Consider the following 22,792-nt stretch of genomic DNA (forward strand, 5'->3'; position numbering starts at 1 on the left):
CGAGAGGCTCACATTCCAGATAGCTCTTTCATGGCCCTAGATTAGAATTTTTTTTTTTTTTTTTTTAATGTGCATCAACTCACAGACAGGGGTTAGTGGATTATTCACAAAACCAGGTCTCTGATGTGTGTGGCACCAGAGCAGTGAGCAAAGAGCTGAGGTGACAAGTCCCTGTGGTCCCAAGAGTGAGTAAGTAGATGGCAACCAGGCAAAACCACATTTGGGAAATCGTCTGTCCCCTTCCCACGGCATCAATAACCCAGAGCTGATTGCATTAGAACTTCAGAATCTAGGACTCCACAGCACAGGGAGAAAAGACACAATGCCAGACAGCAATCTGAAACAAATCATGTCTTTTATTAGCTCTACTACCCCCCCTCCCCAAATTTAATGGGATTAAACCATGAAGAGGCCAGGCTACTTTCCTGCTTATTTTTAGCAATGTCAATGAGAGGCCCAGCAGGGACATCCTGTTTTTAATTAAACTTGAAGAGCCTTATTCTCAAATCTGGGTAAACACAGAGCTATGGGTTGCCCAAGAGCCCAGCTCTGGCTCTGCCCCTATATAGGCTTGGGACAGTTTTCTGCCCTGCAGCCCGGGGTCTCACCAGCTTCCTTGTGCCCTATATTTTTCTTCCTTTTTTCCTCTGAATGAACCACTTCTTGGAATTCTGGAAAATTAGGAGTCACGTCTGCACTGATAAAAGTTGTAGGATTAACGGAGGGCAGGCACAGTGCCAAGAGTCAAACTTGACCTTCTCTCTCTAAAGGAAACCAGACCGTCTTTTTTCACCAGATGGAGGGTCTTCTAACAGGGCATCCAAGGCCGCGTGACAACTGACCAAGGGCAGAAGAAGTTAAACGGTACAGGGTGGGGGGTTGCTTTGAGATTCTAGATAAAGAACAGCACCCCACTTAGAAGAATATTGCGCATCGGGAAATGAGGGTGGAGAGAGGCCGTGAGGATCTTTCTTAGAAACACTTTTGAAATAGGATCGAAGTCTGTGTGTCTGAAATGGTGTCAGTGGTTTCTTGTTCAGAGTGAGAAGAACACCTGAAGGCAGTAACTTCCCTAATGTTCTGTGCAGGTGCTGTAGGTACCTTCACAGGGAGAGGGTGAAGGGAGAAGACCCTGTCCCTTTTCAACCAAAGCCGCTCCATTCCTTATTTTAGGTTCCATGTAAGATTTTACTTGAAAAAAGCAAACTCATTGCCCTCAAAATCCTGTGTGTGTGTGTGTGTGTGTGTGTGCGCGCGCACGCGCATGTGAATAGCCCTGCCATCCACCCTGTGGTGCAAAGACATCTTTGGCACCTCTCTGCCATCTATCTCCATTTCTAGGACCCAGTGAATCTGTCTCCTTAGTATTTTCTTAAATCTATCATTCCTCCTGTCACTGTCCTCTTTTAAGTCAGCAACGATACCCATCATTCTTAGATATATATGGGCAATTAATATTTGTTTTCAATCTTACATTAAGTGCAACGCAAAAGCAGCTTCAAAGAGCCCCATCCGAAGAGGCCTTTTATTGTCCCTAACAGACATTCCAGAGCTGTTGTATTCTAGGCCTCCACGTTTGGGGGGTTGGGGGGCAATGATGAGTTTGATTCGGGAATACTGACCTTCAAGTGCCGGTGCAACATCTCGGTGGAGATGTTTACTAAGATTTGGACGTAACAAAGTTGGAGATCTGGAAGTAATCAGTTGTTTCCTGCATAAATTGGGGCTAATAAGGTTGGCATGAAGATTCAATGAGATCATGCACGTGCACTGAGTTGAACAGTATCTTGCAAAACTTCTGGTCTACCCAGAGCCTGGTAAGGTGACCTTATTTGAAAATAGGGTCTTTGACAATGTAATCAGGTAAAATAAGATCATGCTGGATTCGGACGGGCCCTAATCGATCCAGCGATTCAAAGGAAGGAAAGTTGGACACGGACACACAGGAAGAATGTCATGTGACGATGGAGGCAGAAGCTGGAGTGATGCAGCTGTGAGCCAAGAAATGCCAAGTGTTACCAGTCACCACCGATGCTAAGAGGCGTGAAACAGATTACCCTCCCCGCTGGAGTTCCCAGAAGGAACCAACCTTGTCCCTACCTTGATTTTGGACTCTGGCCTCCAGAACCCTGAGAGAATACATTCCTGTGGTTCTACGCTTCCCAGTTTATGACAATTTGTTATGGCAACCCTAGGAAACTACCACAGCGTGGAAAGCACTCATCATTATGCTCAACCCACCGCAAACACTGATGAGAGGAGACTTCTTGGAGGGAATGACAGGAAATAAGGGCTGTAGCTGGAACTCTGAGAGTATCCATGTTCAGGGAGCCGAAGAACGAAGAGCAGTCCACAAAGGACATTGGAAGGGAAGAGCCAGAGAGGGCTGCCTCGCTCACATTGCCAGATGGCATACTGGATGCTAAGAGTTAAACTCTTGTCATAAGATTAATCCCCTAATAAGAAAGGGATAAACCAAACACAACTGGTAAGCGCGAAGATTAGTCCTGAGAGGAAGCCACTAGCCGAAGCAATTGCTTTAGAACTTCCTCCAGGAAAGAAATCGAAGGTGCACGCCAGGGTCACATCCGTGGTCCACATTCATAATTGAGAATTAGGTGAGGGTGTGGACCTGAATTCCCAGGTACCATATCAAAATAGATTAGAAGCTCTTGTCTCACCCCTCACTCTTTTTCCCCCAGAATCAAAAGAGCACAGTGTTTTAGGTCTCCAGGAATATATTAAAATTGACCTAGTGTCTGTGACACCAATTTAGAAAGATGATCGGGAGGAAAAATGCAAGGTGCCACTCAGGAAGTGGCTCTTAAAGAACGTAAAGAAGGTTTCCTGGTCCTGACCTTGGTCCTCTGTGGCACAAATACTCACAAGCTGGTTGTGTGAAAGGTCACAGGTGGTGATCTTGCAACCAGCTGGGACTAATCTGTGCATTTGTGTGGTGCTCCTGGAGGGCAAACCTGTGCCCGGTCCCCCTGCTTGGGAGTCTCTCTCTCTCTCTGCCCCTCCCCCGCTCATGCTCGCTCTCTCTCTCTCTCTCTCTCAAAATAAATAAACATTTAAAAAGAAAAAAATTCCAATACTGCTAAGAGAAACAGAAATGTACCTTCTGTGATGAGCTGCCAATATACCCCCAACCTCCTTCCTTCAGGTCTCATTCATTCAAAAGGTATAAAAAGGTAGACTAAGGGTGTCCTGAAGTTCATTTGCCTTCATCAAAAATGCCAATTAACTCTGAATCAGAAGTAGGAGGAAGGGTCTGGTTCCAAGACAGCATTCTCTCCCTGGGAGTGCTGTGGTCCCATTGATGGATCCGCAGATTCAGTGCTCTCTTACCCCCAACATCCCAGGGAAGGTCCAGGCATTTCATGGCCAAACCAGCAATGCCACTCTTTGGCTCACTTGGCCCCTTCCTCGGCCCCTGTGCTGTGAAGGGTGTAGGTGTGCAGACCTATCTCCACCTGGGCTGATGCACAGACAGGAAGCCTTCTCCCCGCTCTTGGAGCAGAGGGCTGACCCTAGCTCCCACCCAGAGGAGAGGCTCTGCTGTAAAATGGGGAAAAGTCAGAGCTGTGGTCTGGCTCATGACTCCCGAGAGGCAGTTTTGATGCAGTAAAACACTGGGCCTAAATCCTGTTCCTAAATTTGTCACTGAAAAAAAAAAAAATAAGCATGTGAATGTAAAAATGCTCAAGACTCTAAAAATAAATCTGTGTATGTTTTTGCTTGTTCATCCAGATGTTGATATAGCACAAAATTATTTTTTTAAAACAGGAAAATATCTGCATTTTAGTATATGTGGCAGACTGCATAATGGTCCCCCACAAGATGTGCCTGTCATAATCCCTAGAACATGTGAATATGTTACCTGATATAGTAAAAGGGACTTTGCAGATGTGATTAAGTTAAGGACCTTGAGATGGGGGACCAGTCCTATCTGGCTGGTCTCAGTGTAGGTGCAACGGTCTTTATGAGTAGAAGAGAGAAGAAAGTGAGATGCCCAGGAAAACGCTCGTGTGAGAAGGACTCAATCAATCTACTAGTGCTGACTTTGAGCGTGGATGAAGGAGGCCACAAGCCAAGAAATGCTTCCCCCATAGGTTGCATCCCATGGACGCCTTGATTTTGGTCCAGTAAAACTAATTTCAGACCTCTGACCTGGAGAACTGTACGATAACGACCCCGTTGTTTTAAGCAACTAAGTTTATGGCAATTTGTTACAGCACCAAGAGGAAACTGCCACAGTGCAGTCAGTGTGACAGAGACCAAAGCTTGTCACCGTAAGCCGTTCTGTGGACACTGACGCCTAACTGAGAAGCAACATCAGGGAAGAAAAACACTAGAAAATGTAGGCAATACTACACTCCATTCATTGTCGAGCCTAATTATAAACTTGTTGGGACCCCAGTCTACACCCCGCCCGGTTTTAGTGTCTGTAGGTGAACACCACAAATTTGCATTTTATTCAATTGCTTTGCATTGCTGAGTCTTGGAGGAGCAGAAGTTCGGTCAAGAATTTATATATCAATGCTTGTCATCAAGCTGTAGGTTTTACTCACTTTAAGAAATAGGACCTTAATTTGCGAATGCTTCTGCTGGCCTCCGGCCCGTTCTCATCTCCTCATGCTCTACCATATATTTGCCCACATGCAGAGCAGAAACCCAATGGGACAGTGACTCTCTGAAGTACATGCACCCCTGCAAAGGTACTTCCTCAATGGTGCAGACCAGCCGGAACCAAAAAAGAGAAAGAGAGAGAGAGAGAATCCGCACAAGGATACACAACTTCTTGGGACAGGGACAGGGTCTGGAGTGTGGGCTTACAGAATGGGGTGAAAAAAAGAGAAGAAAAATAGGAAGGGAAGTTTGGCAACATCCTACACATTCCAGTTCATCCACTGGAAACTTGGGATTAGCATTAGAATGAGACAGAATACATGAATCGTCAGTTTGCAAAGTAGCAGAATAGAATAACATAGCCCTTAATAGGAAAATGATTCTAAATGTAATTTGATCTCATTGGCAATTTGGAAGTCGCCTCAAGGTGCCACAGTATTTCCTCCCCACGGTGGGGGGTGAGTCGTGAATGTCAGTCCTCAGGGTGCTGTAGGAAACTCCATTTGCAGGCTCCGGAAAAACCCGTGCTTACCAGCACCTTCTGCACATTCTCTGCAATGTTCTCACCCTCCCTTGCAAACCAGAATTCCTCAGCCCAGGGAGAGTGTCTGTATTCCTCCCCTACTATTTATTCCCAGCTACTTAGCAGTGCTTCAGGGCAGGTGTGAAACAAAATGGGTGCCGGGTTTGATTTTCAGAAGCCCGTGGGGTCCAGAGGGTTCTCCTTGACTGGGGGTCAACATATTCATTAATACTGGCCACCACATCATCGACCAGGAGAACTGTGCAAAAAATGTTAAACAGGAGCTAACACAGTGGCTAACAGGACTTTTTTTTTTCTTAGATCCCAATCAGGAAGTAGTTCTCTTCAAAAGGAGAATGTACTCGCCCCTTTTTCTGCAGTGAGGCAGAGGACATGGCGGAAAGTGGGGGGGGGGGGGGAGGGGAAGGGGGGACAGAGCACAGCACCATGCCCAGATAAAAAGGAGAGAGAAAATAAAGCTAATGAAAATGAGTCCCATTTGAAATTTAAATTTTTGTTTAATTAGCAAAGATTAGGAAAAATCAGAAAAGTGCAATGACCTGGGACGCCCTTCAGTCACTCAGGGAGCATGTTTGGAAAAACAATTTGGCACAGTGTCAAGTGTCTCAGAAATCAATGCTCCTTCCCTTCGGCTCAGTGATTGCAATTCTGGGAATCCACTCTAAGGGAATAGTCCCAAATATAGAAAAAGCTTCATGCACAAGAATTATCTGTTATTTTATATTTAAATGTTACAGTATCATATATAATAATAAAACGTGGAAACAACCTAAATATCCAACAGCAGGGGAAGAGTAAGTAAATTATATCGTATGACTATTATGCAGCTATTAATGTATCATTATTGGGGCACCTGGGTGGCTCGGTTGGTTGAGCATCAGACTTTGGCTCAGGTCATGATCTCATGGTTCGTGAGTTTAAGCCTCGCGTCAGGCTCTGTGCGGACAGCTCAGAGCCTGGAGCCCACTTCGGCTTCTGTGTCTCTCTGCCCTCCCCCAGTCGCGCTCTCTCTCAAAAATAAAAGAAACGTTAAGAATGAAATATCATTATTAAAAGTTTTTATAACATGAGGGGCGCCTGGGTGGCTCAGTGGGTTGGGTGTCTGACTTCGGCTCAGGTCAGAGCTTGGAGCCTGGAGCCTGCTTCAGATTCTGTGTCTCCCCCTCTCTCTGCCCCTCCCCCCACTCAAGCTCTCTTTCTCTCTTAAAACTAAATAAACATTAAAAAAAAAATTTTTTTTTAAGTTTTTGTAACATGAGAAATGCCTGTATTACTATGTTGAGTGAAAAGGGCAAGGTGCAAAATTTCATATACGTTATGAAGTCACTTAGATATTTTTGAATGCATGGAAATAAGAACAGAAAATATTATTTTCTACTATTAGAAAATTATTAGCGGCGATTCTCTTTGTGGGAGGAGTGGGATTATGGAAAATTCTTCCCTTTTGTTTTTATATTTTCCTACACTGCTCATATTTTTACAGTCGAAATTATATTTTTCATGCATTTATCCTTGGGGGAGGGGAGAAACCCTTTATTCTTGCTTAAGATCCCGTCTCTGAGGGATTAATTTAACACACCGTATTCAGACAGTCGCTGCTCTGGGTGAAGGAAGAGGCACAGAAAGACCTGGTTGGCAGATCTTGGAGAGTTAACTAGTACAAAGGACAGTCGGATTCCTGCTCAGCACCCGGCTCCGTGTGCACCTGTCCTCTCTCACTGCCCATGCAGGTCCAGGCCCCCTGGCCCAGGAGCAGACCCCAGGCCTCAGCTACAGTAGCTCAGGAACAAGTCAGTCGCGTGGGTCTCTTTTGGCCCTGCCCTTAGTTTCTGTAACCGGGTCTCCGGGGTTCCTTGAAAGCAAGTGCCCCTCTGCCTCCATCCTCAACCCCACCAGCAGCTTTCTGGCTCCTTGTGTTATATGCCCCCTCCCTTCCAGAGCCCCACCTGTTCCCCCAGGGGCTGCAGATCTATCCCTGAACCCAGACGTCCTGGAATGAGTGCTGGCTTCTGAGACGAGCCCTCCAGGAAGCCAAATGTCCACTCTCTTGGACCACTGTCTGCTTCCAGATGCTTCCCTCTTGGGCCCGTTTGCCTGCCAAGATGGTGAGTGACGGCCAGCCCTCCCCAGTGCTGCCCACCCACCTAGTCCTGCTTATTGCCCGCAGCTGTCCTGATCCTCCCCTCAGCTATGTCCCAATCTCCTTAAGCTCCTCTCTGGGTCCCACTCTGCCGATCAAACAGTTAGTTACCATGACCATAGCTCCTTATGCCCCTTCCCAATCTTCCCTTGGGGTCTGACAGGGAAAATGTGGCAGACACTAGGGCCCACTCTCCTGTTCCACTCAGTATTTACTCTGGGTGAGTGATTTGGAGGACTTGATTCTTTACGATGTTTGTATCTCCGATGAGACAGAACCTAGTCTAGAGATCCCGGCTTTCATTCAACAGTCTTAAGAAAGTTGGGGGCACCTGGGTGGCTCAGCCGGTTAAGCATCAGACTCTTGATTTTGGCTCAGGTCATGATCTCAGGGTTTGCGAGTTCGAGGCCCACTGACAGCACGCAGCCTGCCTGGGATCCTCTCCGCAATCTCTGCCCCTCCACCTCTCATGCTCTCTCTCTCTTTCTCTCTCTCTCTCAAAATAAATAAACTTAAAAAAAAAGAGTCTATGAAAGTTGTAAATTAATGATGGTGGTGATGATGAGCTTTTCTATACGGCTGGCGCTGTGCTAAGCACTGAACATGGACAGTCACATCTAATCTTAAAGTAACCCCACAACATGGGTGGGAACCACTGGCAGTTCCATTTCACAGATAAACACACTGAGGCTCACTTAGGTGAATTAAGTTGGTCAGAGTTACAGAAGTAGTGACTGAAAGAGGCAGGGTTTGAAACCCAGGCCAGAAATTGATCATTAGACACCACTCCAGGGGATAAAACCCCAAAGGTTCGAGGGGTGCCTGGGTGACTCAGTCAGTTAAGCGTCCAACTTCAGCTCAGGTCATGATCTTGCAATTCGGGAATTCAAGCCCTGCACCAGGCTGCTTTAGATCCTAGAGAGAGATCCCTTTCTCTTTCCTCCCCTGCTCACATATGATCTCTCTCTCTCTTAAAAATAAACATAAAAAAAAAAAAAAAACCCAAAGGTGAGAGGTCCAGGCAGGTCACTGGGATGGGTGGATGGAGGGGCCGCAGGGAGAATGATCACCTGAGGAGTGTATGTCCATTTGTAGGGTGGGGGGTCACCACAAAGCACCAGGGGAGTAAGGCCAGGCAAGATTGGGGGCCCAGGGTTGCCAGATCTGAGTTTTCAAGAGATGCCAACCAGTGTGCATTTTTGTGTGCAATCTCCCTGTTCTAAAATATGGGTTCAACATTTTCAGAAACACTGGGTTGGCCACATCAAAGCCTAGATGGGCACCAGTCCCCAACCCACACAGTGCTATACTGTGCACCTCCCAGTCCTTACCTGTGACTCCTGCTCTTCTCTTTGTAAAGGGTGAGGGCTACGTACCTGCACAATCTCTAGCATTTCTGCCTTGCTGATGTAGCCATTTCCGTCCAGGTCATACATGCTGAAGGCCCATTTCAGCTTCTGTTCCAGCTTCCCCCTCGAGGTCACACTCAGGGCTATGATGAATTCTCTAAAGTCTATCGTCCCATCTCCATTGGCATCAAAGGTGCGGAAGACATGCTCTGCAAATTTGGAAGCATCCCCATAAGGGAAAAAGTTCCCGTAAATTTTCTTAAACTCTTCCATTGACAAGTGTCCACTGGGGCAGTCTCTCAAGAAGCCTTTATACCATTCCTGGATCTCGTGCTCTGTAAAGTCTGTGCTTTCCAGCAAATCCTGCATGACCTCTGGGCGAAGCTTGCTGTTCTGTTTCCCCATCCTGGCAGCGAGAATTCAGCTGCAGATAGAGAAGAATATAAATCATTTTTAGACCTGTTCTTTAGAGGCACGCTTTGTCATTTGTGATTGTTCCTTTGGAAAAAAAAGAAACAAACTCTTTTAGTCCAATAACATTGTCTAGGATTTCCAACGCAGCCAAACAAAATGGTGGAAAGACCGACAGAAAATGCAGAGCAGAAATACCACTGCCCAGAAAACTGTTCATGTCTTTCGTACAGAGTCACTCTTGGAAACTGTAGATACATAATGAAAGAAAGAGGGAGAAAAGGAGGTGGGGGAGAAGAGAGAGACAGAGAAATTGGCTACTTATTTCCACCTTTTCTATTTGCAAGAGGTCTACTCCGCCATTAAGAAGTCTGAGGCTCTAACACACCCAATCAAAGTATTAGTAGGGAGAATTTAAGAAGAACTGGGAGAGAGAGAGAGAGAGAGAGAAAAGAGGTAATTTACCATGTTTTACTGCTAGAATATTTCCAAGGCAAGTGCTGCTTAGACACCTTCTGAATACTATAAACACAGATATGAGTAAAGAAAATAGAAACCTTCTAACACCATTAAATGCTACCAAACTAGGTCAGTTATTTAAATTCACAAGGTCAAGACACTGTCAACATTAGGTTCAGATGGTAAAGATGAGGCTTGTTTATGTGTATGCTTCTGGAAGAGGCCAAACTTTCCTTTTTAAATACAGAGAACTTCATATTCTCCTATTATAGCAGTAGCTCACATCCACAGCAAAATAGTAAAACAGCACAGCAATGCTGAAAGAAAAAAGGTAGCATCATTTCAGAACTTAATGCTTCGAGATAGCCCTGCTAGCATTTTGGTGTGCGTCCTTCTAGATTTCCTATATGCAAGTTTATCTGAATGTACTATTGACATATACTTTAATACATCTACTTTTCAAAAAACAATGATATATTTTGTTACCTATTTTTAAACTTAACATAGTGTGGGGGACAAAGACAACTTTTATTAGATGGGAAACAAGCCTATAATTATCATCTTCCTATTCACAGAGCCATTCAGCATTGATTGGGCACCGTGTACGGGGCATGTGTCTGGTGCTGTGAAGGCAAAGAAGACTGAGATGTGGCCCCTCTTTCTTAAGGGGCCCCCTGCTGCCTAAGTTCAAAAGCAGGGGTGGCAGTGAGGGGACAGTGTCTTCGAGACCCATTCCCGGTTACGAGGGGAATGGATATGGTGCAATGACAGGACATAGAAAGGATCCCCGAGCCAAAAGGGGGCATCGGTGCTATCGGGAAAGTCTTCTTGGGGAAGGTGATATCTGAGCTTAGTTCCCATCTGCAAAGTCTTAATAATTTGAGCAGTTACATTTTGCATTTTTCCTATATTGGGAAAAAAAATCCCGAAAGTAAAGCTTGGAAAATTATGGAATACATGAAACACAACACATACCCATCTTAATCATGATTCCTAATTTTCTCTGAGATTTTCTTGTGTGGTGTTTATTTGTTAATGTCTGTCTCCCTCCCTCTGTAAGGTCAGCCCCTTGAGACAGAGTCTCTACTGAGGTCACTTTGTCTCTCCAGGGCCCCCACAAATAACACTTGGTGAGATAACGAACAAAGGAGCGACCGGCAGACAGATAAATAATTACAACAGGGAAGTGCGTAGTAATCTTCCCAGAAAAGGAGTCTTTCTGTTACAGTGGGGAGGCCCTGGCTGTCAGAATGCTATTTGAGTCACTAAAAATATCTGGTTAAGGCTTGGCTTTGGAATGTCTATCTTTCCCCCCATTTTATTGAAATATAATTGACATATACATTGTATATATTTAAGAGGTACAACGTTAATGACCCACTACTATACCGACCATCATGGTAACTTTGGTTAACATCCATCACCCACATAGGAATGATTTTCTTTTTTTAAAGTTTTTCTTAAGTATGTTTATTTGTTTGTTTATTTAGAGAGAACGTGTGTGGGGAAGGGTCAGAGAGAGGGAGAGAGACCCAAGCTGATAGTGCGGGGCCTGACACAGGGCTCGAACCCACCGACTGTGGGATCGTGACTTGAACTGAAATCAAGAGTCAGATGCTTAACTGACTGAGCTACCCAGGCACCCCCAATTTTTTTTCTTCTGATGACAGCTTCTAAGTTCCAACTCTCTTAGCCACTTTCAAATATGCAATACAGTATTGTTAGCTATTGTCACCAGGCTGTGCATTATAGCTGTAGGATTTATTTAATAACTAGAAGTTTGTACCTTTAGCACCCGCTAACCCAGGTGCCCCTCCCCCACTGTCTGGCATCTCTTACGCTGAATTGCCTGTATACCTGTCTTTTGCCCCCACTAAAAATAAATTCTAGAGGGCAGTGTTTGCACCTAGCAGTGCTCAAACTTCTTGTTTATATCCATAGTCCAAGAACAACACCAAGCAATCTTAGTAATTGACGAGTTGACTGATTTTGTTTCCGGAGTTCTGCACTGGAGGCAGAACTGGCCTCGCTCTCGCTCTTAGGCAGGGACCCTCGGAAGGGTAGGGAGAACAGGGCACCGGTCCTGTTAACAGGACCAACAGGTGCAGGAAGGTCCCCTTTTACGTGGAATCTGGCAAACCCGATTTTATGCAAGAGCAAAATTAAACTACAGCTCCAAACAAAGTACAGTTTACAAACTGAAACTTTCAGTAGCTCTCATTTTCCTCGTGTATCTCTTTTTTCTGGAGGGAGAAAAACAAAGCTAGGCTGGTTCGTATTAGAATTTCAAAACTATCATTTAGTTGCTAAGCTGGCAATTTGCCCGAGGCAAGAACTCCGAAACATGAGGTAATGCATAATACATGGGTTTACAGAGCTCCGAAACATTTTTATGAAATTTATAAGTAATTTCACGGTTCCCTCTTTGGAGGGGGGCTTCTTTAGAGTACAGCTCTTTGGTGTGGTGTTCAATCAAATCACCATTACTATTGTCTGGTTCTGTGCAAATCACCATGTGCCCAGCCCTAGGGAAAAAAATACCATTTTGATATTTAAATCTACTTTCTTAAAGAATGATTGATTTTTTTTGGAGATACAAAACACTGCTTCTTCACAACTAAAGTTCCTTTCCCAACATTTAAAAAGTACTTCTCGCTCATTAGATGTTTTTGCACTAGCGACAAATTGCCTCAACATTTTGGCTAAGTCTCCCATCGAGACTGATCTGTGTGCAACTATTTTCCAGTAAACAGTAATTAAACCACATTTACAAATTCATTAGCACAGAAAGGCCATAACACAAACAAGGCAGAAGAGCATGGAATAAGTTATTTGGGAAGCTGTGCTTTGCAATTTAGCCCAGAATTTGTTTCAGTAGATAACTACAAACACTTTACCAAGTATGATGTCTGAACTTGAGAAACCCATCTGGACTTGGTTAGACTGTACAACGAAAATCTCAGGGGACATACGATAGAGTCTCTTTCCCTGGGGGAGGAGGGGAAGAGAGAGGAATGCCTGAAAATACCTTTTTCTTTTGGAAGACAGGACTTTCTGCCTGTTTGAGTTGAGGAGGAGATAAAAATACCATCACAGGGAAATGCTGCATTAATTAGCAGTCCCGGAAAAAATCGTCTGGAGACAAAAGTTGCACATCAGGTCAAATCCTTTTCATTACTCCATTTGGTTATTAAAACATTAACTCTGTGCTGGTAGAACACAGTGGGGAAAAACTCAGGCCCTGGAATAAAAATGCTTGGGTTGAAAGCCTGGCCGAATTGTTGACTAGCTCTTGGGTAATTTGCTTAACTTTTTGGGGCGCCTCAGTTTTCTCGTCTGTAAAATGAGTTCAGTAGTAGGAGTTCATATCTCACTGATTTGATGTGAGAGTTGAGTGAGGAGGCAGTCGTATGTGTAAAGCACTGAGTCAGGGCCAGATGCTGTGGTAAATGAAAACCATGTCTTGTCCTTGATGGCCCTTCATCCATTATTGTGTTGAAACTTTGAAGCAACACTGAGTGAACAGCTTCCTCCATTTTATAATGGAGGAGCAAAAAATGAAAACTCAGAGAGGCCGAGTGACTTACCCCACGTCACACAGCTTGTGAGTCAGACAGCCAAGTGGTAACTTCGGCCTCGCACTTGGCTGTCCACTGGTTTTACCACTACGTTCTACTAACTCTACTAACTCTGTGGACAGAGCACAGAGAGAAATTAAGACAACGATGCCATAAAAAATCAGAAAGAAGTAGTTGAGAGAGAGGACACAACCTCCTGTCAGCACACATCCATTTCACAAATAGGGGCTAACTGTCTCCTAGGAGGGAGGCACGGCTCTAGGCACTGGGAATTCATCACAGACACAACCCTAGTTACAGTCTGGTGGCATGAGACATACAATAAAAAAGATAAATAAGTGAAATGTTACAGGAAGCTGTTCCATGGAGAAAAGTAAAGAAGGGAGGGGGTGGAGGAATACCAGGAGTGAGTGGGTAGGTGGGTGTCACAACTGTGAATAAGAAGCCAGAGAAGGCCCCATTAAAGTGATATTTGGATGGGGTGCCTGGGTGGCTCAGTCGGTTAAGCGTCCGACTTCGGCTCAGGGCGTGATCTCACGGTCCGTGGGTTCGAGCCCCGCGTCAGGTTCTGTGCTGACAGCTCAGAGCTTGGAGCCCGCTTTGGATTCTGTATCTCCCTCTCTCTCAGCCCCTCCCCTGCTCATGCTCTGTCTTTCTCTGCCTCAAAAACAAATAAAAACATTAAAAAAACACTACAGTATAAAGTGATATTTGGAAAGGAAGAGACGAGGTGAAGGGGGTAGCCATGGAGATCCTGGGAGAAGACTGCTCCAGGCAGAGAAAACGGCAAACAGGAAGGGTCTAGACAGGGAGCATGCTTAGCGTGTCAAGGATGCGGCTGGAGCGGAGGGCGGGAAGGAAAGCAGATGAGACCAGAACAGTAACAAGGGTCAGGTGACGTGGGACCTGCAGGTGACCTTAAGGGCTGTGACTCCCACTCTGAGTGAGACGGAGCCACTCCAGGGTTTTGGCTTATATTCTAACAGGGTCTCTCTGGCTTCTGTGTTGAGAATAAACCAAAGGCGGGGTAGTGCAGAGGTGGGGAGACAGCTGGGAAGCCACTGTGATGACCCAGACAAGAGCCAATGGTGGCCGGAACCAGGGTGAGGAGAAGGAACTGGAAAGGGAGACCGAGAGGGACACCGAGGCAAAGGGAAAACACAAGACTGACGCTGCCTGCTTGGCGGCTACGTCCTTCGTGCCCAGCTCAAGGCGGCACCGGGAAAGCATTTGGTGCAGAACAGAAGGAACCGTGGCTCTTGTTCCCTCTCTGAGCGCTCCCTGACCCGCCCTGCATCTGTGGAGGCCGCCATCTGTGGCCCAACCGCCCACTCCAAAGCCAAGGGACTCCTCTGTCATTCCTTCTGCCTTTGTCCCCAAACCTGTCTCAAGTCCATTACTTCTCAGCATCTCCATCGTCACCACCTCAGTCCAAACCGCCATCATCTCCGGCCGGCTGTCCGGATCGCTCTCCCCAGTGGGATGTCCCTCTTCACCTTGTGCTCCCTCTCCCCACTCCCACCCTGCCCCAGCCTCTTCCCCACGGGTCCCCAGAGTGACCATTTAAGAACACACAACAGACTCCGTCACTCTTCTGTGTAAAGCTCTAGGAGGGCATCCCAACACACTTTGAATAAAATCCAGACGTCACTCTTGGCCCCTCAAGGCTCTGTGCGAGCTGCCCAGGCCACCTCTGACTAATCTCTCAGTCCCCTGTGCCCCCGACAGGGCCCATCTTTTAACTCTAAGGGCCTTTGCTTCAGCGCCCTGAGAAGACCTTTAAATAGTAAATATATCTCAGCCCTTTAATGTATATGTCTATATATGCAAATCTTAAATATACAGAAGATACATAAAATACATCTATTTACTAAATATATATTTATATATAACATGTATATCACGTATATCTTACAAATGTATAACTATTTTTATACCCATATATATTTATACATATTAATTGTGGCTGAATCTGTGCTGCATTTCATTAAGTGAAATGCACACCAACTCTATTCAACATCAGCATTCTGTTCTTCAGGAGTTTATGCTGAGATGGGCCACGTGGCATTTCCCAACTTATTGTGGGCCGCATCCAGTCTCCAAAAAAATAAATCCGGGCTTGATACTGACCACAGATGAGAAAGGAAAAATACACAAGATGAGAAGACACCAAAACCACCAGCAAAGTACCATGACCAGGAATCTAAAATATAAAGTGAACCTTCCATTTAAAACGAAGAGAAAAAGGAACCACTCCTAAAAACGATGCCATGGAGAAAGGAAACGGTGAATAGTGGACAACCTTTTGGAATATAGTGCTTCCTTTTTTGTATTTTGTATCCGTGGAGTGAAAGAGGTACAGCATTTCATTTCTGTGATTCTTCATGCGGTTTTACACACTCTGGGAATTAATTCTTGAGAGCCCAGAGTTAGACGTTCCAGATAAAAGTCCAACTGACCCTGGAGAGCCTGGCTAACTTCACAGAAGTCGCAGGGCAAAGTGCACAGAATTTGCAAGATGCTAGAAGCTGACGTCAGGTTTAGCGGCAATGAGGAACACGGGACCTGCGGTGGTTCCAGAAAGAGATCAGGTGTTTGCCTAGCTGGACGTGTAACCTTGACCTTCAAGAGTCGCTGTGAATTTTCAATCAATGGAATGTCTAAAGGATGAAAACATAACCAGAAAAAGTTTCCTAAAGTGTAAGGTAGGAAATGATAAGAATTATAGATGAATGGGAACAAGTGTTCATTTACCACGACACCAGGTATTGTAGCCATCTGAGTTTTGTAGGTGGCTAAAATCCAGCAAACACATTTCTGGGGCAGTTGTCCCTGATTTTCACTGAAAAAAGAAAAAGTGAATAAATAAAAACCTGAAGAGCACACTGCTCCAGAAATTTCCCTTCAATGAAACTTGTCTCTCAGTGGGAGTTTGAAAGGAGAATATATATATATATATATATATATATATATATATATATATATGGACAGGGGACATACTATATCTATATAGCTATATATCTGTATATATGGAATATAAGCTGATATATTTATATATAGTGGACAAATTAAGAAATAAAACAGTGGTGCAGAAAGGGAAGAATTAAAATGTGAAAGAGGGAGGATGAAGTGATATAACAGTTTCACTAAACTCGTTTCATCTTGCCCAAAGAATGTTCTCTCCTCTGGCCTCTGGTAAGATTAGCTAGAACCTATTTCCTACAAGCTCACGTGCACAGCAAAGGTGGCTTGGCTGAAACTGCCTGAAGACCTATGTCCCGAGGCTTACAGGATGGCCTTCTTCCCTTGAGGATGGGCACCTGGACCCGCACCTGTGACTCCTCGTCACACACCTGGCACCTGCTCCCCTTGCAAAGAGGGGACAGGGTTGGAGATGAGAACTGAACTGATACAACAATACAGTGAGGAGGAGGCTCACTAGAGACAGCCTTGTTCTTCTTTCTGCTTTCCCCCCGCTGTGTGGTAAAGCCCAGGAAACACAGTTGGTCTTCTCAGCGTGAGCAGGGCTTACAGTCTCCGAATTAATCTGGGGCTCTTGTTCTATAGACTCTGCCTTTCAGACTGCAGAGGGCCTGGTCTTGGACTCTTTTCCAAGTTTTATTTTCGACAGAAATAAAGGGCAACCACATTCCTGCCGATAAAGCGTATTTCTGATAGAATCTCAATAGAGCACTATCTAACAACAACCCCCTCCCCGAAATGGAAATATCATTTTTGGTTCTGCTACTTACCAAAGTAACACATCATTATTGTAAAAAATGCAAGTAATCAGGGGATATAAGAATGAGAACATGAACACTCTCACTGGGATCTAATATAACTCTACAGAAGATAACCACTATTAACCGTTGTATTTGTATATATCCTCTTAAACATTTAAATGCATATATATGAAATCTGTATACTCTAACCACAATGGGATCACACTATCCTATTCTGGAACCTTCACTTTCACTTCAAAGTATACTGTGGGGGCACCAGGGTGGCTCAGTCAGTTGAACGTCCAATTCTTGGTTTCAGCTCAGGTCATGATCTCATGGTTCATGAGTTCCAGCCCTGCATCGGGCTCTGTGCTGGCAGCAAGGAGCCTGCTTGGGATTCTCTCTCCCTCTCTCTCTCTCTCTGCCCCTCCCCTACCCATACTGTCTCTGTCTCTCTCAAAATAAATAAACTTAAAAAAAAAAAGTTTGTTAAAAGTAGACTGTGGATATTCTTCCATGTTAGACATATGGATATATCTCATCTTTTTAAATGGCCGAACCTTCATCGATTGATTCAATGGATGGTGTTGAGCACTGACCTTGAGAGCAGCATTGAATTAAGTAACTGACAAAGTGTTTACTAATGTCAGGCTTACAGTCTTTTGGTAGTCTACTGCATATTATTTAACTAATCCCTCTTGATGGACATTTAGGTTGATTCTGCTTTTCTTTCATTCCCCTGGCATTTACCTGAGTCCTGGTTCTCTAATTCTTTGGGCAATATATATTATAAAGAGGTTCTTGATGTCTTAGATAAGTACCATGATCTCTAGACCCTCCCTTCGAAATTTTCCAACAAGCCATTTTCCCTGGAGACTCTACATCTTAATTGTGAATTTTGCAAGAGTCTGCACAGCAACTAGTATCAGACTTGAAGGAGCGCTGGAAATGGACTTGGAACTCCAGCCCAGCCCCCCTGGTCTGCCTGTGTTACAGGCACACGCGTGCAAGTTTAGCCTTTCTTATTTCTAGCACATAGGAGGGCATGCTCACCCTGCTCTTTCAAGAGTACATGACTATTAGCATGGAAATACCCCTTCTCTACTTTTGGTTTAAAGACATATTTTGCCCAACAGCATCCTAAGTGCTCTGTTGCCCAATGCTCCCCTCCTGACCTTCACGTCCACTCTTCTCCCTGCTACTTCATGTCCAACTAATGGCTAACTTCCCACCACCCCCTCCTGGATGGCCAGCCATTAGAGGTGAACTTGCATCGTATGCTTAAAGTGCCCTTAAGTAAGTGGACAGGGGCCATACTAAATGGTCACCTTCCAGGCCTGCAGAAACTACAAAGCTATCTCAAAGAAAGTAATTGTTAGAGGGGCCGAAGTCGAGGGCTTCAGACAAAGTTAACCTGCCTGTCTGGGCTACCTTGGAGCCAGGTGCCAGGGCAATGCTGACGGCAGTAGTGGAAAGAGGGGAGACCTCTGGGGGCCCTCAACACTCCTCCAGGGTTGCCAGGGCTAAGACCATACCATGGTCAACTTCTGTGGAATTCTGATTGCCATAAACATCTACTTAACTAAAGGTATTAAAGAGTCTCTTATTTAAAAGCTAGGAATTATTGGGATACCTGGGTGGCTCAGTTGGTTGGGCATCCTACTTCAGCTCAGGTCACAATCTTATGGTCTGTGAGTTCGAGCCCTGTGTCAGGCTCTGTGCTGACAGCTCAGAGTCTGGAGCCTGCTTCAGATTCTGTGTCTCCCCCGTCTCTGTGTCTCCCCTTCTCTCTGCCTCTCCCCTGCTCGCTCTCTCTCTCTCTCTCTCTCTCAAAAATACATAAAACATTAAAAAAATTATAAAAGATAGGAATTATTACCTTGGGTTTTGATAAAATAATGAAGGAAACAGTGAGCCATCATGGGCTGAGGAGGACAAATAGATTAGCCATAGGGATCTAGGCCTCACACTTAACCAGCAGCGCGAGGTACCAGAGGAGCTCCGCTCCTCATTTTTAGACATCCTCTAGGGGCCACAAATGCATTTAGCTAATTGATACAAGCCCCTCCATCGAGTCTAAGAATAGTTCGTAATTTTTAAAAAGTTCATTCAGCAAACACGTGTTTAACATCTACCGTTTCCGGGCTTAGCGCGAATTCCGGATCCTTCAAGGTCATGCCCAAATTCAGAGGAATTGTCAAATTCTTCACTCTACCCTGAACTTGTACACATGCTTTTATTGCCACTCTAATCCCCACAATGGTCCAATGAACAAAGCTCATGAGAGCATAAACATAAAACACTTTGTAAACATTAAGCTGTTTCCTTAACTAGTCAATATTATAACCGTGACTCTCTACTTATTGAATCTTACTTGGTGTTCAGATGGAGGTTATTACTTCCCGCATTCAGCTGTCCTTCCTCTTCCAAGTGAGCATTAAGCATATCCATGGTGTTTTGTTGGTACATCTCTATACAGCTCTGAGAAGGACGCTGAGCCTGTTTCCCCTTGACTGTAGATGGTGTTACTTTCCTTGTGTCGCTTTTAAGAATTCATGGGGCACCTGGGTGGCTCAGTCAGTTGAGCGTCCAACTCTTGGTTTCAACTTGGGTCATGATCTCATGGTTTGCGGGTTCAAGCCCCGCACTGGGCTCTGTGCTGACAACATGGAGTCTGCCTGGGGTTTTCTGTCTCTCTCTGCCCCTCCTCTGCTCTCTATCTCACTCTCAAAATAAATAAAAATAAACATTAAAAACAAAACAAAATAAAAGTATTCCATGAAGCAGAGGGCAGCTGGAATATTTATACGATTTTGTGTTAGGCGAATAGTAAGGTGGCTGGCAAGTATTCCTGGAGATTATTCAGTTGGTAGTAACCAAAGCTGCTGTGTCTGGACTTCCCAGTGAGTCTTTCTTCTACTAAGAATGTCTGGGGAGCTGGAAATTTTCTTTGTCTAAGGCCAAAGTTTATGAGGGATAGTATTAGGTTTGGTTTTTTCCTTACATTTTGTTTTGCCTGGGAAAGAGTGGTCTCAGGGGTAGTAGGATAGCGGTCTTTGAAGGTAGCATAGTCACTATAAGCTAGCAAAGGAAAAGAAAAAGTCCCCCAGAATATAACAACAGATACTTTTTGGGGGCTGATCTTACACAGGAGGGGTGATAAAGCACAATGGTTAAGTACATGGGTGCTGGAATCAGAGGGCCCTCAGACGCAATCCTGGCTACAAGACATACTAGTTGTATGGCCCTTAGGGACTTGTGCTTCTTCGCGCATCAGTCTCCTTAAGTGTAAATTTGGGTTTTTGTCAGGATCAAGTAAGATATGCAGTAGAGCCTGGCAAAGTAAACACTTCCCCCCCCTCCTCCTCCTCCTCTTCCCCCTCCTCCTCCTTCTCCTCCCCCTCCTCCATCACTGTTGTCGTCATTACCATTATCATCATCATCATCATGTTATTGTCTCTCTGGCCATATATCCTTCTGTCTCCACATTCCTTCCCTCCACTTCAGCTTCCCTGGTCTCCTTCCTTAAACATGCCAGGCATGTTCCCTCCTTAGGGTCTTGCACATGCTGTGGTCTTGGTCTCGAGTGTCCCTGTGCCCCTGTATCTTCGTGGTTCAAATGTTTCCCATATCCTCATGGCTCAAATATCCTCCCATGAGCCCATGGCTCAAATGTCACCCCCTTACATCACTATAGCTTGATAGCTTGAATGCCTTCCCTCACATCCTCATGGTTCAAATCCCTCCCTGCCCATATCCTCATGCCTCATTCCTCACCTCCTTCAGGTCTACTCCAATGTCACCTTCTCAGTGGCACCCTCCCTTATCTCTTAGCAATAATTTTAACACCTCTTTCCCTACTTTGCTGACTGCCTTAACACTTATAATACACTATCAACTTAATCTTGTTTATGGTCTGTCTTTCCCCACTAGAAAAGAACTTTCACCAGGTCACAGATTTTGGTATGATTTGTTCACTACTCTATGCTAATGCTAGTGCTGAGAACAAAGCCTAGCATATAATAGTTGCTCAGTAAAAATCTGTTGAGTGAACAAATAAATTACTAAATTCAATTTGGTCTCAATTGTAATTTAACCTATTTTTTCTTTGCTCCTAATCTCACAATACAGATTATAATTTTTAAAAATGTTTTAATGTTTACTATTTATTTGGGGAGAGAGAGACAGACACAGCATGATCAGGGGAGGGGCAGAGAGAGAGAGGGTGACACAGAATCCGAAGCAGGCTCCGGGCTCCGAGCTGTCAGCACAGAGCCCAACGTGGGGCTCGAACTCACAAACCGTGAGATCATGACCTGAGCCGAAGTTGGATGCTTAACCGACTGAGCCACCCAGACGCCCCCAGATGATGAAAATTTTAAATAAAACAGAGGACAGTGTTTTTGGCATCATGTGCAGCCCTTCCGTGAACCCACTCCCCCTTGCTGCTAATACTTATTGCACTCCAAGTGTATGCAGGGCACTATACCGGCTACCCAAGGCCACACATTGAAACAGAGCATAATCTCCTCCTGCATGAGTTTACAGGGCTTTCACATAGCCTATTTCAGTAAATCCTTGAAATGCTGTGAGAAAAGAAGGGGCAAGATTAATTACCCCTGCATTAAAGCAATTGGGGCCAAATGTCGAAAGGTTTTCCCAAGGTTACATGGCTGCCGAGCTCCAAAGGTAGAATAGAACCAGACCTTCATACTTTGTCCACTCAGCAGCCTCACAGGAGAACACACAGCAGTCTCGGGGAGGATCTTCCCAAGTGTTCGAGGATGTGTGTGTGTTTGTGTGCTTGAGCAGAGCCTGCCTGCCCAGCTATTTACACTCAGGTTACTATTTCCATTTCTTGTTAAGAAAAAATGGAAAAGGAAGCTTAATCGGAAAAGAGAGAAGGTGTGGTTCCATGGTGTAATGGTTAGCACTCTGGACTCTGAAAAGAGAGAAGGTGAAAATGCATCTGCAAAGCGAATAAAATACAAGAAATCTAAACAAAGGATCCCCGCCATCTCTCACAGAGAAAACTGCGTATGGTAGTTCCTGTGAGTTTACTCACTTAACGTCTTGCACGCCCACCTACCCCCTTCCCAGCAGGAACCACCTAACATCTTTCACTTCCAATGAGCGACCTTATCTTTTCTTGTCCTTGTGTTACAACAAACACTAAAAAACACCACAGCACTGGGCGCCTGGGTGGCTCAGTCAGTTGAGCATCCGACTCTTTGATTTCAGCTCAGGTCACGATCTCACGGTTCATGAGATTGAGGCCTACGTCGGGCTCTAGTAAAACTTGGGACTGTGCGGGTGGGGTTGGAACAAAAAGGATTCCAATAAAAAAGTATGAAAATTTCAAATGTATCCAAATAGTTTCATTGAAGAAAAAAAGCAAAAAGAAGTGTTGCGTTGTATGTCGCTATTCCGTCTGAACGATGGTGAAGATAAGTTTGCCAGAACTTCTCTGGCCCTTCATTAATGACTTCTGATGTGCACCAGTGTGTGAAATGGTAACAATATTACTCCAGTCCCCTGAATCAATCACTTGTTTCTTTAAGAGCAGCATGTTCCCTTGTAAGAAAGTTATGCAAAAAATAGGACAGAAAATAGTAATACAAGAACACGGAAGCACAGTGGAATCGACACACTTCAGTGATCAAAACTGAATTGGATTCATTTGTACATAAAAGCCCAAAATATCCATCCGTTCAGTCTGAATGTCCATCAACTGATGAACGGATAAAGAAACTGCAGTTTATGTACACAATGGAATACTACGTGGCAATGAGACAGAATGAAATCTGGCCTTTTGTAGCAACGTGGATGGAACTGGAGAGTGTGATGCTAAGTGAAATAAGTCATACCGAGAAAGACAGATACCATATGTTTTCACTCTTATGTGGATCCTGAGAAACTTAACAGAAGTCCATGGGGGAGGGGAAGAAAAAAAAAAA

The 22,792-nt window shown here is 44.8% G+C and overlaps 1 protein-coding gene across 3 annotated transcripts in view; it reads right to left on the bottom strand.

Moving 5' to 3' along the window:
• Window positions 1–22,792, bottom strand: part of NCALD (neurocalcin delta) — a 274,929-nt gene that overhangs the window by 10,380 nt on the left and 241,757 nt on the right. For all 3 annotated transcript variants that reach the window (XM_040494145.1, XM_040494143.1, XM_040494144.1), the window contains one exon: window positions 8,693–9,089. In XM_040494145.1, coding sequence (XP_040350079.1) covers window positions 8,693–9,070 — 378 coding nt within the window. In that variant the 5' untranslated portion in view covers window positions 9,071–9,089. The remainder of the gene's footprint in view (window positions 1–8,692; window positions 9,090–22,792) is intronic.

The sequence above is a fragment of the Herpailurus yagouaroundi genome, unplaced genomic scaffold (genome assembly GCF_014898765.1).
Source record: "Herpailurus yagouaroundi ecotype Mexico unplaced genomic scaffold, PumYag 186, whole genome shotgun sequence".
In the NCBI taxonomy this organism is placed as follows: domain Eukaryota; kingdom Metazoa; phylum Chordata; class Mammalia; order Carnivora; family Felidae; genus Herpailurus; species Herpailurus yagouaroundi.